At 52.5% G+C, this 16,315-nt stretch overlaps 1 protein-coding gene across 4 annotated transcripts in view; it reads right to left on the reverse strand.

Annotated features, from left to right (window-relative positions):
- Positions 1-306: 306 nt before the first annotated feature.
- The window catches only part of VIPR2 (vasoactive intestinal peptide receptor 2), a 65,860-nt gene continuing 49,851 nt past the window's right edge, over positions 307-16,315 (reverse strand). For 3 of the 4 annotated variants that reach the window (XM_039224338.1, XM_039224341.1, XM_039224340.1), the window contains 8 exons: positions 15,110-15,207; positions 10,620-10,761; positions 7,708-7,858; positions 6,975-7,035; positions 5,002-5,071; positions 4,346-4,437; positions 1,396-1,525; positions 472-1,322 (listed from right to left, as the gene is read on the reverse strand). In XM_039224338.1, coding sequence (XP_039080269.1) covers positions 1,032-1,322; positions 1,396-1,525; positions 4,346-4,437; positions 5,002-5,071; positions 6,975-7,035; positions 7,708-7,858; positions 10,620-10,761; positions 15,110-15,207 — 1,035 coding nt within the window. In that variant the 3' untranslated portion in view covers positions 472-1,031. Of the gene's footprint in view, positions 1,323-1,395; positions 1,526-4,345; positions 4,438-5,001; positions 5,072-6,974; positions 7,036-7,707; positions 7,859-10,619; positions 10,762-15,109; positions 15,208-16,315 lie in introns of all 4 variants that reach the window. The other variant, XM_039224339.1, reaches the window with a different exon arrangement.

The following is a 16,315-nucleotide window of genomic DNA, read 5'->3' on the forward strand; positions in this document are numbered from 1 at the left end:
GCTGGAGTTTAACACTAACCAGACTGAAGTCTCACTTACAACATAACCCAGTCCCGAGGGGATAAGCAGAGGCCAGCTCTATGACGTTACCGAGGACTTTTCTGTGGGATGCTCCCACCAGGGGAGGCCCAAGGGCCCCGGGGAGTACGTCTGCAGTATGTGGCACACTGATGTCCCTGTCTGCAGGGAGGACGGGGCGCGTGGTGGCACACTGATGACCGGGGTCCCTGTCTGCAGGGAGGACGGGGCGCGTGGTGGCACGCTAGATGACCGAGGTCTCTGTCTGCAGGGAGGACAGGGCGCGTGGCGGCACACTGATGACCGGGGTCCCTGTCTGCAGGGAGGACAGGGCGCGTGGTGGCACGCTAGATGACCGAGGTCTCTGTCTGCAGGGAGGACGGGGCGCGGGAGCCCCGGTGGAGCCTCAGGGCGCTCTCTGAGCCGTTCCTCGAGACAGACAAGCTGTGGAGCCTGTAGTCCCGGCCGCAGGGCCGGCTCGGACACCAGCCCCGCCACTTCCTCTTCAGCTCGCTCTGCACCTGCGGTGAGGGCAAAGCAGTGAGGAAGCGGGGGTCACACGGGGTGTAAGCTGGAAACATAAACTCAGGCGCTCTCAAGAGAAGCAGCCCGTGCCAGGCCGGCCCGGACAGGTTGTGGCCGACTCCTCTCCTCGGGGGGACCTGTGGGTACAGAAGGTGACGCCCCAACAGCGAGCTCCAAACAGCAGGAACCAGGGGTTTCCTGACACCGGTGGGGACTCGGTGCTTGGGAGCCACTGACAGAGGTGAAGGGCGTTTGGACTGATGGTGGGGAGAGGGACGTGGTGAGCGTGTTAGCAGAGGTGCATGGCAGGAAGGGTCGGGGGTGGCGCTGGCCACGCGAGGTTGGGCAGGTGAAGGACGTGGGAAACGACATTCAGCAGAGTGGGGCCCTGGGGGGCTCGCACATGGATATTCACTGTGGGCAGTGGACTCTGGGAACAAGCTTCTCATCTGTGTGCCCCCCACCCCCAGTCAGCCTCACGTCCACAGTCAAGGAGCAAGATGGTGACCATGCAGGGTGGCAGGGTCCCTCCCAACCACCCAGCCGGGGAGCCTTCCTGAGCAGGGCCTGGGGGAGGCCAGGGCGACCAACGCTGCTGGTGTGGAGAGGAGGAGGCGGCCTTGGCCGTCGGGGCACCGGGGCTGCCCCGACGGCAGACCTGGGCTCTCGTTCAGGTGGGGGGCACAGGAGGAAATCCCGCACAAGCTGAATGTCACCTGCTGTGACAGAGCACGTACTTCACTGTTGAGAAAACAGTAGAGGACCGCCACCACCAGGCCCTGCAAGTGAGAAAGGGGCGTCAGAGGCCGCTCACCCGGCTGGGGGGAGGGCACGGTCCCTTCCCACATGTACCTGAAACGATCCGATGCACAATTCAAACAGTATCTGGTATTTGGTGGAGATGCCAATAGGGAACACAGCAAACACCATGTAGTGCACCCCGAACAGAGGGATGAGCAGCAGAGTGGACTTGGCCAGCCTCCTGCACCGGAGAGAAGGGCGCCGGGCTCAGCCTGTGCCGTCATGAGCCTTGCACGTGGGCCCGCGGCGAGGGCCTCACCCATCTGGGCCTCGATTCTCACAGATTTACTTCCCCTCCCCTTCCCGGGCAGAGTGTGCCAACGTGGTGAGGAAAGGGACACCTCATAAAGCAGCGAAGCTCTCACAAGACATCCTGGAGTTGCCCACCACCGTGCTGGCCCCAGGCCTTACTGCCCCGAGCGGAGGGTCCGTCGGGACCCAGCACCATCAGCAGGGGTGCAGCTGAGCACTGTGCGTGGCTGCGGGGCCAGTGACCCACGCTCTGGGTCGCACGGGTCTTGTGGACCAGGTGCAGTCTCTGTCCGTCAGGGCCCCTGACCTCCCCAGTCACACCAGAAGGCAGATCTTCCGCTCCCTGCACCGTGTGCTGGGCTCCCCTCTGCCTTTCCCACAGCCGCACCTGCTGTGCTGTGTCCCTGTGTCCGTGCCCGCCCCGCGCAGATACAGTCCCTGTTCTCTAAGCCGGGGCTTCTCGGGCTGCACCAGAGCCTCCTGGAGGGCTGGCCCCACCGTCAGGCTGCTGGCCCTGAGGATGGGTGTCGTCCGAATCTGTGTTTCCACCAGGGTCCCAGAGATGCGGTGGCTGCCGACTGGGAACCCTATGCTGAGAACCACTGCTCCGAGCAGTGCCTCTCACTGCTGCACGTTAGAATCATCCAGGGATTAGATGCCGCAGTCCAAGCCGCCTCCTCATCCCTATGAAATCAGGTCTCTGCGGGCAGGACTGGTGGATCTGGCGGATCCCAGTGCGCGGCCAGATTTGACCCTTGCAGCTCCAGCACGGCCTGTGTCAGGAGCATTGGGGTCAACTGGGACTGAGGTCAACTGGTCAGGAATGAGGATCTTGGCCCAGGTCAGGCCACCTGGTGATGTGCGTGCAGGTCGAGATGCCCTAACTGAACATCCAGCAGCCTCTCCAGTGACCCAGCAGCCTCATCCCGAGGGAGGTGAGTAAGGAGGCCTCACCCAATGCTTAGAGAAAGTCATGAATTTCTTTACAAATTTTTGAGGCACCTGCATCAAACCTAGCACCTAGAGCCTGGTATGGGATGTAAGTTCAGGATGTCTCCTGTTTCGGGCAATCTGCACAAACCCCAGAAGCCCGGGGAGCGACCGGGGCCTTGTCGCCGAGGAAGGCCCGTCCGCAAGCACTGCAGCACTCTGCCCTTCACAGACCCAGACGTCTAACCTTACAAGGTGGCTGCACTTAACGCCCCGGTCCAGCATCAGCCTGAGGACAGGAGGTGGCTTTAGTTCACCGTGACATGGAGAGCTGCCTGAACGCCCCTCTGTACTATGCACCCCTGCAGTTTGCTCTCTGCTTGTCTCTAGAGGGTTTCCGGTGAGGCTGCCCTGCTCCGGGGACTTTGTTACTGTTATAATGACAGTTACAGAGAAAAGACGTCAAGATACAACCAGAGGGCAGTGTCATAGACATGCTCTGCCTGTTTTGTTATCCTGGGAAAAGAACAGATTCTATTTCTTTACTTATTTTTGTTCCTAAAATACAAGCAAGTATCTGTAAGACCCACCTAATGAACACTCCCAAAGAACCCACAGAAAAGGTCAGCATGGGGGCTAAACACGACTGGGCAAAAATCAACACTCAGTTTCAAGGGCAACAGAGAACCCTAACCCCACCCTGAGCGCCAGGTATGGGTGGCTCCAGGACCTTCAGCTTTATCCTTCGTGGTCTGATGCAGAATCTCATCGCTAGATCTGGCCTTTTGTGCAGCCTCATTCAACAGACTGGGCAGAGAAAGGGATTCCTTGGATTTCATGTGCCCCCGGGTGGAATCAGACATATACGTTAACCAAACTTTCCCACAGTACTCACTAGTGCCAGGGACTAAGTGTCTTTCAAATATTAACTCAGTTAATCTTCATGAGGAAACTGAGGCACAGAGCAGTGAAGTCACATCCCTGAGGCTTCCAGTTGGTATGTAAACCCAGCACCAGGCCTCTGACCATGAGACACACTGCCTGACCGGCTTCTAGGTCCACTCCCGTTGTCTGAAGGATGGAGAGGAAGGAGACAGGAGACGTCCCCCCACCCCCCCAGGCCAGGAGTCAGATAGCCTGCTCAGGGTCACACAGCTCTGGGTGGCTGAGAATCTAAACCCGGTCTATCTGAAATTGAGGCTCCCATGGGCTTGACAAACTACTCCAAGCTGGTGTCCACTTTATAATAAACATGTGGGTTTTACTTTTTCTTTATAAATTCTTGATAGAAATTTATAGAATCTTTGAGTTCTTTTATAGTCTTCAGATCCTCATTAATTAGCTGCATGATTGTGGGTGAATTACTTAACCCCTGTTCTCTTCCTCACTGAGAATGGGGAAGATGAGGACCATCTTCACGTAATCACTGAGCCAATAAACGTGAATTATTATTAATCTCAAGGCCTGGCATTAGGTGCCAGCAAGGACCACGTGGTCTGATGGGGCAGAAGAATTAAACATAAAATACAAATAACGTGAGGCCAAGGAGAACAGATTACAAAACAGGAAAGTGGGCAAAATGCCTCAGTGAGCAAGCTCACTAGAGGTCATCAATGCGGAAATGAAAGAAAGGGCTTGTCTGGAATAATCACCATGTCAACAGCTTGGAGCAGACACTGCCGAATTAGCCACAAGCACAGCCCTGCACCCGAAGGAGGCGACCTTGGGCCGCTGCCGGCTGCGCAGAGCCAGGGCCCTAGTGTCTCTGCTCTCCACCCATGCCCGTCCTCCTTACTCTCGGGTCCACACACATACTCACTTATACTGTGACTGGTCGTTGCCGCCGATGTCTGGGGATGTCAACTTCTGGAGTAAAATTCGTATAATACTGACAAAAAGGACAAAATTGACCTGCACAAATAGAGACAACATGTTGTGTGTGATTTCCCCTGCAAGGGAGGGAGGTGTGGCCGGGACACCCCAGCCCCCTGGGTGGTGTCCTCGCCTGGGACGCCCCAGCACCCCGGGTGGCCTCCTCGCCTGGGACGGAGCTGCAGGCACCCGTCACAGGAGCTCAGGAGCCCTGCCCAGACTGGGGCGCCCCCAAAGTTGCAGTGGCCTTGTCTCTCAGCTGCCTCAAATGTCTCATAAGTGAATCTGAGACGTGAGACGGAAAAGGGAAATGCAGTTGAGCCCTAATACTGTGACTTGGTGACTCTGACTCCCTGAAGGTCTCCCTCCCCCACAGGAGATCGTGCATCTCTCTCCGCCCCCCCCCCCCATACGACCTCGTCCTGAAGGGAGACTGAGTCTACGACTGTGACTGCGGGAAGGGGCTGGCCTGCTTGTGTGCAGTTCTCCCAGAAGACCAAATAGAACAGGGCTATTAATATTTAATACAGGGAAAGGGGCTCCCTTTCTGCCCACCTGTGCAACCCAATGGATAACTCATGTTTCAATACAGGAATTACTTACTATAATAGATATTAAAATCGGTGTTCGTATAAGCCACCAGGGAACACTGTGGTCATTGGTATCCCAGCAACTGTTGAAAAGAGAGAAGAAAAATCATGTTACCTCTGATTCATCCACAAACCAAGCACGAGGGTACAGGCGCTGCCCGTGGCCTCACCCCTGACATGGGGCCGGCATGGCACCTCCCACCTCATGCGCTGTGCGCCTGGCCTGTTACAGGGTCCCTCCCAACCGCCATGTGTGCCACCGTGAGAGCAGAGGTGCTCTGCCTTCACAGATCTGGATGCAATCCATCCCGCTGGAGTGGCTTTGTGTCACTTTCCAGAGGGTGGGAGGGGAGGGGCAAACCCCCCGCAAGTCCCTGTACTTGGGAGTTGGTATAGCTCACGCTCGCTCTAGCCAACATCAAAAAAGGAAAGTTTTTCTTCTGAAAATTAATTTCCTCTCACCTCTCAAATGTTTTGTATTTGTATCTTTTTTAAGCTTATTTATTTTTGAGAGAGAGAGAGAGACAATGAGCAGGGGACAGAGTGACAGAGAGAGAGAGGGAGACACAGAATCTGAAGCAGCTCCAGGCTCTGAGCTGTCAGCACAGAGCCCGACGCGGGGCTCGAACCCACGAACTGCGAGATCATGACCTGAGCCGAAGTCGGACGCTCAACTCAAGCCACCCAGGCGCCCCTGTATTTGTATCTTGAATGAAGGTTTAAAATGTCTTTGGAGTAACTGCGGCAGGCGCAGCCAGGAACGTCTGTCTAGTGGTGTGTTTCCATTCTGGGTTCTCAGCGGTCCCCAGTAGGGAGCTGGGATAGGGTGCTTGCAAGTGTCTCCATTATGCCCTCTGTGACCCTCACCCCCACAGTGGGACTCTGCAGCCCTTCCCACCAACGGCGGAGACCAACCCTCCCTCCGGATCTTAGCTGGTTTTGGGGTGTGGAGTCCTCGGAATCTGCAGGACAGAAAGGAGCCTTCCGGCGGGAGCTGCCTCAGACACGCCAGCTCTCGGCCAGGCTGGCAGGTGCCCACGGTGTGTGAGCGAGCCGGGCTCAGGCCAGAAGGGCGCCATGTGCACAACCGGGATCATGTAAGCCACTGACTTTCAGGGTGGTCTGTTACCAGTGGCAGATAACTGGTAGACCCTGAGAGCCCTTTAAAGGAGGCACAGCACTCAAGCTGGGAACGGTCGGTGCCTGAGTTTCGGGCCATGGCCCAGCTCACTGTACGCAAAACAGAAGAGCTCTGGGCCCTGCTCATGTGGCATCCTAGAGAACAACGGTCTCAGAGGGCTGTACTCTCACTGGCCATTTCAACCTGGTCTTCAGCTCGTCACCTGTCCATACTTGGCTCCAGGCAAACAGTGCCTGCGTTTTGCTTGGTTCCCTTTTGTAAGCCCTGCTTCTCTCACCTCAGCTGCTGCTCCCGTCCCTGCTGGCTTTATCCGAATCCCAGCTTCACATAGGACCTGGTTCAGTTCCCATCCCCCATACGCATCTTCTCCAAATACTCCCGCCCCAAACCACTGCCTCCCTCGTGAAGGTCAAGGTCTTCCCTTGTGCAGGGTGTTCAAATGCTGGCCGTGTTACTCTTTGCATGGCTGCAGCTGCAAATGCAAACCTTCCTTCCACCCAGATAATAAGCTTCTTTCTAGTTTCCAAAGACGTAAGGATGCCAGCAAGTTAGCATTGCTCAATCTCATTTTAAAGGCAGAGGCATTGGGGTGCCTGGGTGGCTTAGTTGGTTAAGCGTCCGACTTTCGCTCAGGTCATGATCTTGCGGTTTGTGGGTTCGGGCCCCGCGTCGGGCTCTGTGCTGACTGCCAGCTCGGAGCCTGGAGCCTGTTTCAGTCTGTGTCTCCCTCTCTCTCTGACCCTCCCCTGCTCACACTGTCTCTCTCTCTCCTAGAAATAAATAAAAAATATTAAAAAAATATATTAAAAAAAAAATAAAGGCAGAGGCATGAACACAGCACTCACCCTGTGTCTTCTAAGGAGAGCCTGGCTGCAGTCCATGCGCCTGTGCAGATGGTGGGGATGCCTGCAGAGAGACACCAGGTTACCCCTAACTCCGCGCTAGTTAGCAAGTGTGCACCTTCCTTCACCAGAGTCGGCAAGGACAAGGGCTTTCTGATGGGAAGATCGAGTGGAAACGCTTCAGAAGCACAGAGACGTTTATGCTCACACCTTACAAAGCAGTGAAGATAAACATGTGTTTGAAAGCTGAGGCTTTACAGGCCTGAAAAGCATCATGGTGCATCGTGAGTAGGTTACTGTGGGCGGGAGCACGGCCATGACCATGACTGTAAGAGGTGAGAACGTGGGTGTCCCGTGGTTTCACAGCCCTTCCAGTCCTGACTAAGGGAGGCTCCTGCTACCTGGCATGTCCTCAGGACCTCCTGACAGAGGGCCTACCTCTGCAAGCCCCTTCTTTCTGACTGTCCCACCACAGGGTGTGCCCCAGGAGTGGGAGCTTAGAGCAGTTTTAAACCAGGTCCCCGATTCTCAGAAATATGGAGGTGTTGCCTACAGGAACCCCTAGTCATCCCAGGAAAGCTTCTCCTAATAGGACCTGACGTGCGTCGTACGGAGACAGGAAAGGGTTTTCTGAGCTGAGAGGTCTGCGTTTGTAGATGTAGGGTTGGGAACAGAGGCCTGGAGGGTTGCACGGTGGCAGACAGGGTGTCGGGCACACATAGGGGACAGTCCTTACCCCAGCCGATTAGGAGATAGGCCACGAAGCGACGGCCGGGGGAGAATATGGCCACCAGGAGGGTGTGCAGGTACAGCCCTTCCACCAGCAGCCAGTAGAAGTTCGCCATGATGCAGTACTGGAAGAGCACCAGGCTCAGCTTGCAGCCGACCTGGAAAGTCACGGGCAGAGTGAGAGAACACGGCCTCACTCGGATAAAACAGTCCACCCGGGCAGAGGTGCTCCAGGAGGAGGAGCCGAGGACACCAGCGCAGCAGGGTTAGAGTGAGGCCCTTGGCATCCACAGCCCTGGGACTCAGAACTCGCTGGAAGGTAAACACGGGCAGGGGGCAGATGTCCGCAGACGCCTCTGATGGCAGCGAGCTGCGGGCACTTGGCGGTGAGCACCCCGCCCTCGCCCCTGCCCCTCCACTGTCTGCGTTGCCACCGTCTGCTCACCCACCTGCCCTGTTCGTCCTCACCACCCACTCGACAGGAGACAGAAAAGCAAAGGGCAAAACAAGAGAATCCAGCAAGCACTTATGTCCCTAAGCGCTTTGAAAGAGTCTTCCCTGGGAACAATCATGCAGCATATAAAAGAAATATGTTTTAATCTCTCAGACCTTCACCTAAACATGCAGGTATTTTAGCCTCTTGAGCAAATATGAAATTGAGGCTTTTAGTCAGTAAGTTTGTTTAAGCGTGCTGAAAAAGAACAGGACTTCATTTCTATTCTTCTGTATCTTTGCTGCCTCCCTGCCCCCCAAATATATATGTATACAGGTGCGATGGAGATGCATGCCTACTTACGTGTACTTATATGTGTGTGTGGATATATTTGATACATACGTGAATATACCTATACGGGTGTGGATATGCTCATATATATGTGGATGTGCTGAGACAAGTGGGTATATTTGTATGTGTAAATACAGGTGGACGCACATATGTGAGTTGTTGTGTGGATATAACAGGAGTGCTCACTAGGCTGCCCCCTGAAGGTGCCCCCACGCCACCTCCCACCCTGACCTTCCAGGTCCCTCTTTCCTAAGCAGTTTATCTTTGTAAGGTGCTGCCTAGAGAGCAGTTGCAGCTTCCTGAGGCTGAGTGCCAGACACCCTCAGGGCCAGGAGCCGGGCTGGCGCACGGAAGCCACCCACTGAGTGTCACGATCGGGCGCTGCAAGCGGAGAGATGCATGTGAGAACACAACTATGGGATGGGAACTAACCGCAGTGAACTTGTGACTTAATGCCACTCACTGGAACACAGAAGTGTGTGTTCTGCACCCACCAGACGGCAAAGCTCTGAAAAGCACTGCACATCATTGGCCTTTCGGAAACCCAAGCGGCAATGTTTGTTAGTCTTTAAATACGTGTGCCCTGCATCCCCCATGACTTCCTCCTGAGAGAGGAACAATGGTGCACGAAGACACCTGTGAAGACATGCGTGCGGTGACGCCCGCGGTGCTTGTAACTGGTGGGACGGTTAAATACGGTGACGTCACACGCTAGACTATTGTGCCACCATTCAAACTGACACGCCAGGTGACTTGGAGAATTGCCATGGTGTCCTGCTGGTTGAGGAAGAAAGACGCAGGAAAAGCGTGTGTAACCTGACTCCACTTTCTTGGTAAAACAGTGAAAACACCGTCTCTGCATTTCTTCCTGCTTTTTCTTTGACCATCAGCATCGTTTAAGGACAGGAGGTCTGAGGACTGCCCAGCTCTCTGCTGACTTCCCCTTCCTGGTCTGTGGTTTCAAACTGCATCCCTCAGGGCGGAGAGCATGTCAGGAGCACCGCCGGACCCGCTGCCGCGCGCACATACACACGCACACACGCACACACACACAGAGGCAGGTGGGCCAAGGCCCGTCCCCTGGTTCCAGAGCCTCCCACCAGTGCGCACGGCTGGCTCTTGCAAATGTCTTCAGAAGCGGACCCTGGGACTGTCTGGGGACGATGAGCCCCGTGTGCGACCTGGGAGGGTAAGGTTGGTTTGGTCAAACCCAGCTGGGAACAAAAATGTCCACACAAATGTAACTGTAGGAAAAGATGTTTTCTCTGTTCCTCATGCTGAGGGCTGACCGTGTCTCTGACCAACTTACTCAAAACCTCCGGTTCTCTGGGGACAAGAAGAAGGAACACCCAGGCCTGCTTCCCTCCTGCCTCCTTCCCTCCTCATCCCCCTCCTGTGCCCCACCCTTCTCTCCTCCGTCGGCACACGGCGTGGTGGCACCGTGCTGGAGGGGTGCAGCTGGGACCCTGCCCCCCCTTCTCACACTTCAGTCCCCGGACCTGGAGCCTCGGGGCGTCTCTGATGCCGGCGTGTGCTGTGCACCTGTGCTCGGGGCCCTGACCGCAGCCCCATGGGGCGCGTCCAGCTGCTGGGCTTCCCTCAGCCTTGTGTCCTCATTCACAAGTGAGCAAAGTCATTCACTGCACGGATGATTTCCTCCCGGCAACCAACGGAAGCGTCTGTTGCTCATAATCTGGGAGATTTTGGGTGAAGATAATGGCATCGTGTGTCCCCATCGGTACCTGGGGTTTCTAGCCCGGAGCTGCTGCGGCCCACTGCGGACAGTGGCCTTGCACTGTCCTGCCTCTGCCTGGGGTTCAGTGCTCATGGCCCATGACCTCCCAACCTTTGGAGGTGCCCGGGACACTGCTCACCCACCTGCCTCTGTCTCACCTGCCCACCTGGACCTGCTCTGAGCCCCAGCCTCTTGGGCAGTTCCCTGCGCTTCTCGGGTCGGACCCCTTGCCTTCACCAGGGCCTCGGAGACCCCTGTGCACTGGCTATGGGACTTCATCACAGCGTGAGCTGGAGACAGAGACTAAGGGGTGGGGCAGTAAGGAGGCAGGTACCTGGGGCGGTTCACACAGGCCACCCTCCCCTCAGTGAGAGGATCCTGCTCACAGGGACAGCCTTACCCAGGAGGATGGCTGGTCGGGGCAGTGAAGCGTGCCTGAGCTGGAGTACAGAATATCGTCCTTCACCAACACTGAGATGGCTCTTAGGATGAAGGAGAGGAACAGGTTCAGGTGGATGTAGTTCCGGGTACAGTGCAGCTTCCTGTGGTGGGGGAGGCAGGGATGAGGTACAGGGGGAGGTAGGGGAAGGGGTGGGGAGAGGCAGGGATGAAGGGTGAGGGTGGGGGAGGAAGGGAAGAGAAGGCGTGAGGTGGGGACGGGGATGGGGTAGAGGGAGGGTTAGATAATTAAACTTGGATGTCAACACTTTAACAACTGCCTCTGTGGCTTCAATCTTAAGGTTTTCTTCTTTTTGTATGGAAGTTACTGTTTCTTACTGTATATTTAGGATGTTTTCAGTTTTGAATTATGGTAACTATTTTCCTACATAAACCTGTTCCTTTATTTCTGATGATCTCCTTAGGCTGGGGTTGTGGAACAGGATTTAAGATAACAGTATAAAGCAAATAGTGCTGAGTCCTGAGCCTGCCATGGTGTGTGCCCACTTCACAGCCGTGAAGACCCAACATCTTCACAGCAAACTTCCTGCAAAGGCCCACATTGATGACCTGCCTTAACTTTCTGTGATACCTTGCTTCTCTAAAAAGTGCTTGGAACATTTTGTTTTTAATTCTCTTGTACCACTTAAATTCTGCTCTGGAGAAGGCTTATTTGGGCATTTGATTTGACTTTGACTTTTAATTCAGAGCCCTCGGGAAGCAAGCTTCACGCAAGTGTACTTCCACAGTCACTGAGTGCTAGATCTTTAGGTTTAAATAAAGTTAAAAATTTTTAAAGGACATTAAAAAACATAGCGCAGAAGACTTGCATGAGAGGCTACAAAGAAGCAGCTTATCTGACGACCTCCCCCCCCCCCGCCTCCCCCCCACCCCCAGGGCTCAGCGTGATTTCAGAAAGCCACCTGGAGGACCAAGACCCTGGCAAGAAGGGGGACACGGAGATGTGCCCTACGTCCACCCTGTGCCTCGGGTCTCCTCATGCGAGGCAGCTGCCCACACAAGGTGTGCTGTGCTGGCTGAGAGGCTGAGGGACGAGGCCAAAGCACTGGCTGAGGAGCAAAATGCTGGTAAGAAATGTTAGCAATCTCATGTACTGAGCAACAACTGCTGGAATTCAGGGTCAGCAGGAGCAGAGGAGCTCCCGGGCTTTAATTAGAAACCCCGGAAGAGCTATGACCTAGGAGCTGTGACAAACCAGAAATGACAGACTTCCCAAAGCCCAAAACACAGTCTCAAATCAGCTCAACCCCCGACTGGCTCTGGGTGGCCTGCCCATCTTGCTAGAAAAATTAAATCCTCTCTGTAGTAAGATGTCACCCAAAGCCTCTACAATTTAATTATTTGTAATTTCAAAAATGAGTTACAAGATATGCCAGGAACACGAGCAAACGATCAAGTGCAACAACCACCCCGAAGAATAGAAAGAGATTCATACAGTGGCATTTAAGACATGCACGGTCTTACTCAGGTTTATATATTCAAGAAAACTGACAAAGAGGGCCAGAATTTTATTAAAGAATGGAAGTGATTATAACAACCAAACAAACACTGAAAGCTCAGAAAGAGCCCTAAAATGAAGACATAGCTGAGTCTAACATTAGATCAGACACAGCACATGAGAATAATCTGAATTAGAAAACAAACAATACTCTGAATTAGAATAAGTACAGATTAAAGTAGAGACAAAATGAGGGAATGTGTAGAAAAAGTGTAGGAAATATATGGGAAAATGGTGAAAACCCTGAACACATGGCAATATAGTTTTGGCAGAAACAGGAGACAAAAAGGAAGATGCAATATTTAAAGAATACTAGCTAAGGATTTTTGGAAACTAGTAAAATACAATAACAGATTAAAGAAATGTTATTAACCCCGAGGAGAAAGACAAAGAAAACCACGTTAGGTAGCTGCTAAAACCCCGAGACCAAACAAAACCCTCTAAGCGCCTGGGAACACGACGCGTCCCTTCAGTGCAGCAGCCGAGAGACTGGCAGCGGAATTTAAAAAGAAAAACGAGGTTCATGTTTCGTGTGATGAAAGAAAATAGCTGCCGATGAGGAATTCAACACTCTCAAAAATATCCTCAAATGAAGGCAAAATTAAGATGATCTCAGGCAATCAAAAACCCTGAGAAGTCATTGCCGGCAGGCCTGTGCTGACGGAAATACTGAAGGGGGTCTTGGGGCAGAAGGGGAAGGGCCCCAGGGGGAGACACGGAAAACAGGAAGGAACAGGAAGGAAGGGAGAACTCAGGAAAAGTGAAGACGTGGCATCTCTAAGTAGATACTGACTTTAAATGATGGCAACTATGGCCTTAAAATAGATGTCGGATTAAAATACAGCATTAAACGCCAAAGGCATGGGGGGCGGGGTAAATGGAACCCCTCTGGGCTGCCCTGCTCTCACGGGTCGAACTGGTAGAACGGGGACAGAACAGCACTTCCCTGCTGCAGCTAATGTAAGGACCGAGTGAATAAACACCTATACAGGGTGGGGTGTGGTCTGTGTCAGCAACTGGTGCAGCTACTCCTGGGCTCGTGGGAACTGAAGCTGCCTTGTCAAGTGCCCGGACCACATGTGCACTCCAGGATGGCAGCTGCAATGACCACCCAGCGAATCCCACGCAAAACTAGGTCGTGTGCTTGTTATTCAAGTCTACGCTGCACTTTGGACTTGGCGTAGGAGGTAAGTCGCTCCGTTTCTGTTTGTAAAAGAAGAACATGGTTACTTAATGCTTTCTTAGCTACGGTATGAGGCTATTATGAACAGCAAATGTTCCATGACTGTAAATAATTCTGTTTCCTGGGTGGCTTTACTAGGATGGCAGAGTTGTTTTCACAGTCGGGAGTTTGAAATCAACACTGTGGCAGCGGGCACGGAAGCCCGGCTGACAGATGGAGGCAGAAGTGCAAGCATCTCTGTGGCCCGGGCTGCAGGCAACCCTGCGGGCTGCACACCAGCGTGGGCACTTTTCCCAGCGACCGTCACACACCGCACCAGCAGCAGAATGACATCCAAAGCAGACATGTCCTTTCCTAACCAAGTGTCACCAGTACGTGACTAATGACATCCATGTATAAAAGATTGTTTCATTTGACACCATTTGAGATTCTCTGTAAGACCAACATCCACGTTTGCAACTCTTCCAAAATGCCAGTAGGCTGGCTAATTAAATATGTCATGCATCACAAATCTGAGAGAAATTGCCAGTGCCAAAGATATGGATTGTTCAATGTGGGAACTCTTTAAAAATAAGCTGAAATTTTTCTAGTTCATGTTACCCTGTGCCAGCTTACCTCCCTACATTTTTCCTTTCTGTTTTAAATCTTTAACAATTTGAAGATTTAAAAATACATAAAGTACAGAAGACAGAACACATTAATGTTGTACCAGAGTTGTTTCTTCTTTTCAGAAATAGAATACGATGGCCTGCCCCCACACACTTCCAGATTAAAGGTACTGACTTACTCTTTCTGAGAATGACCACCCTCCTGATATATTTGAGATGCCTGAGAAAAAATAAATAACTTTATTACATTTGATGGGATTCTCAGCTACATTCTTCATCACTTTTCACTTGTTTAATTCCAAGTATGGATCTCCTAAGGGGCTGTCTGTTTCTAAAATATTCCATTTGTTATATCTTTGATCTAATCGGAATACTGGCCAGCGTGTGAGCTAATTTGTGTAAAGAGAAATAATACCTGGGGTGATCAAATCCCTGTTAAAATAAGAGGATATCATCTACTTTGTTTAGTGCTAGTGATACTCGAGCTTTTCAAGATGAAGCTTCTGTTCTGAAACCAAGGCCTCTACTTCTAACCCTGACCAACCAGCTGTATACAGTGCATGTCGTTAGCTACTGAAATGACCTACCCATGGTTCAGGTCAGGGAGAACTCTAACCTCACTACCAGGGAAAAAACTGGCAAAATTTAGAGTGCTTGCTGCATGCCACAGAGCTTCGTTAGCACCCACACTTTACAGGTTATAGAGAAGTTAAGTAATTTGTCCAAGGTCACACAGCTACTAAGAGACTGACCCAGGATTTGAACCCAGGCAGTCTGACTCCTGCTTTCATACTCTTGAACACAGGGTAGTGTCTCTTAATAAAGCACCGATGCCCCAAATGTAGCTGCTTTCTGAATAGCAAGGGCAAGATCACATGGCTTCCGTATTTTCAAAGGATTTGCACAATGGCTAATATTTAGTAAATAGCAGTTGAACTGAATTCTTGTCCGAAGTCAATATAATCTCTTTACATAAGAAATGCAGAATATTTAAATAAAAATGTAAATACTAGTATCTCATTTCACACCGGCATTCTCCAAGGGAGTTTTAAGAGAGAGCTTGGAGGCAGTGACCTTCTGTCCTCCTCTGAAGGGACAATTTCTGGTCTCAGCCTGTAGAACTGCTCATTTCTGATACTTACCTGCAGAGGCAAAGAATTATGCTTCCGGTCGTAAGGGAAATCAGGGAGACGCTGTAGCCCAGCGTGTAAATGGCTTTCACCAGAACATAAAACGTGATCTACAAAGAAAGGAAAACATGTGTGAGTTTTAGTGGCCAGCACTGCACAAAGCATAGGTTCCCAGATCCGACCACATGCTCCCTTTCGCGCAGGGCTCTTGGCTGCCCATCACCAGGTGCACGAGACAGTGTCATTTCACAGCCCACCTCCATTCTTTTTTTTTTTTTTTTAACATTTATTTAGTTTTGAGAGACAGAGACAGAGCCTGAATGGAGGAGGGGCAGAGAGAGAGGGAGACACAGAATCTGAAGCAGGTTCAAGGCTCTGTGCTGTCAGCACAGAGGCCCATGGGACTCAACCCACGAACTGTGAAATCATGACCTGAGCCAAAGTCAGATGCTTAACTGACTGAGCCACCCAGGCACCCAAGCCCACCTCCATTCTGAACCCAAACATTTTATTCACATCTTTAAACGCCCTCCTTTTTCCTTAAAACGCACTGCGGATGACTTTGTATGGAGAAAGGGGAGGGCTGACCTGAAGGGGTCCCCAGCTTCACTGTCTGCTCACTGTTCCGCTGCTGAGACCAGAGGGGTTTGGAGGGATGCCTCCTGTGAGAGCACCCCAGAAACCACAGGGACTGACTGGTTTTGCAAATACGTCCTGACCTAACCGGGTCTACGCTGCCCTGGATCCTGAGAGGGGGACCAGGAGACATTCTGCATTGGCCCTGATTTCTCCACAGCCCAGTTCACACCAGCTTAGTTCCAAACTCTAGACGGAGGGCTGCGCCCAGCAGGGACACACTGAGCAGAGCCCTCACCCCGGGTCATCCAGCAAACTCGGGTGCAGGCTGGGGCAGGAGGGCGGCCCCAGGAGACCCTTGCTCCTGCAGCTTCATGGGGCTCGGCTGCTTCTGCAGGTCAGCGGACCCCTGTGGGCTGCCCTGCACCCACCGTCTGTCCACTGTGTTGTTTTTACCATCGGGGTGATGCCCTTCAGCGAGAGCTTTCCCTCTCCGTGTTACCCTTGTTACTGGAGGCTTAGTCCTGGCTAATGACGCATTTCAGAAGTAAACCATAATATTTGGAAAAATGAGTGTCTAGTTAAGATTTAATGAGAAAAGGAAATTACTTAGTATAGCCTCCCAAATAGTTCAGGCAATCA

The sequence above is a fragment of the Hyaena hyaena genome, unplaced genomic scaffold (assembly GCF_003009895.1).
Source record: "Hyaena hyaena isolate Hyena2069 unplaced genomic scaffold, ASM300989v1 scaffold_1604, whole genome shotgun sequence".
In the NCBI taxonomy this organism is placed as follows: domain Eukaryota; kingdom Metazoa; phylum Chordata; class Mammalia; order Carnivora; family Hyaenidae; genus Hyaena; species Hyaena hyaena.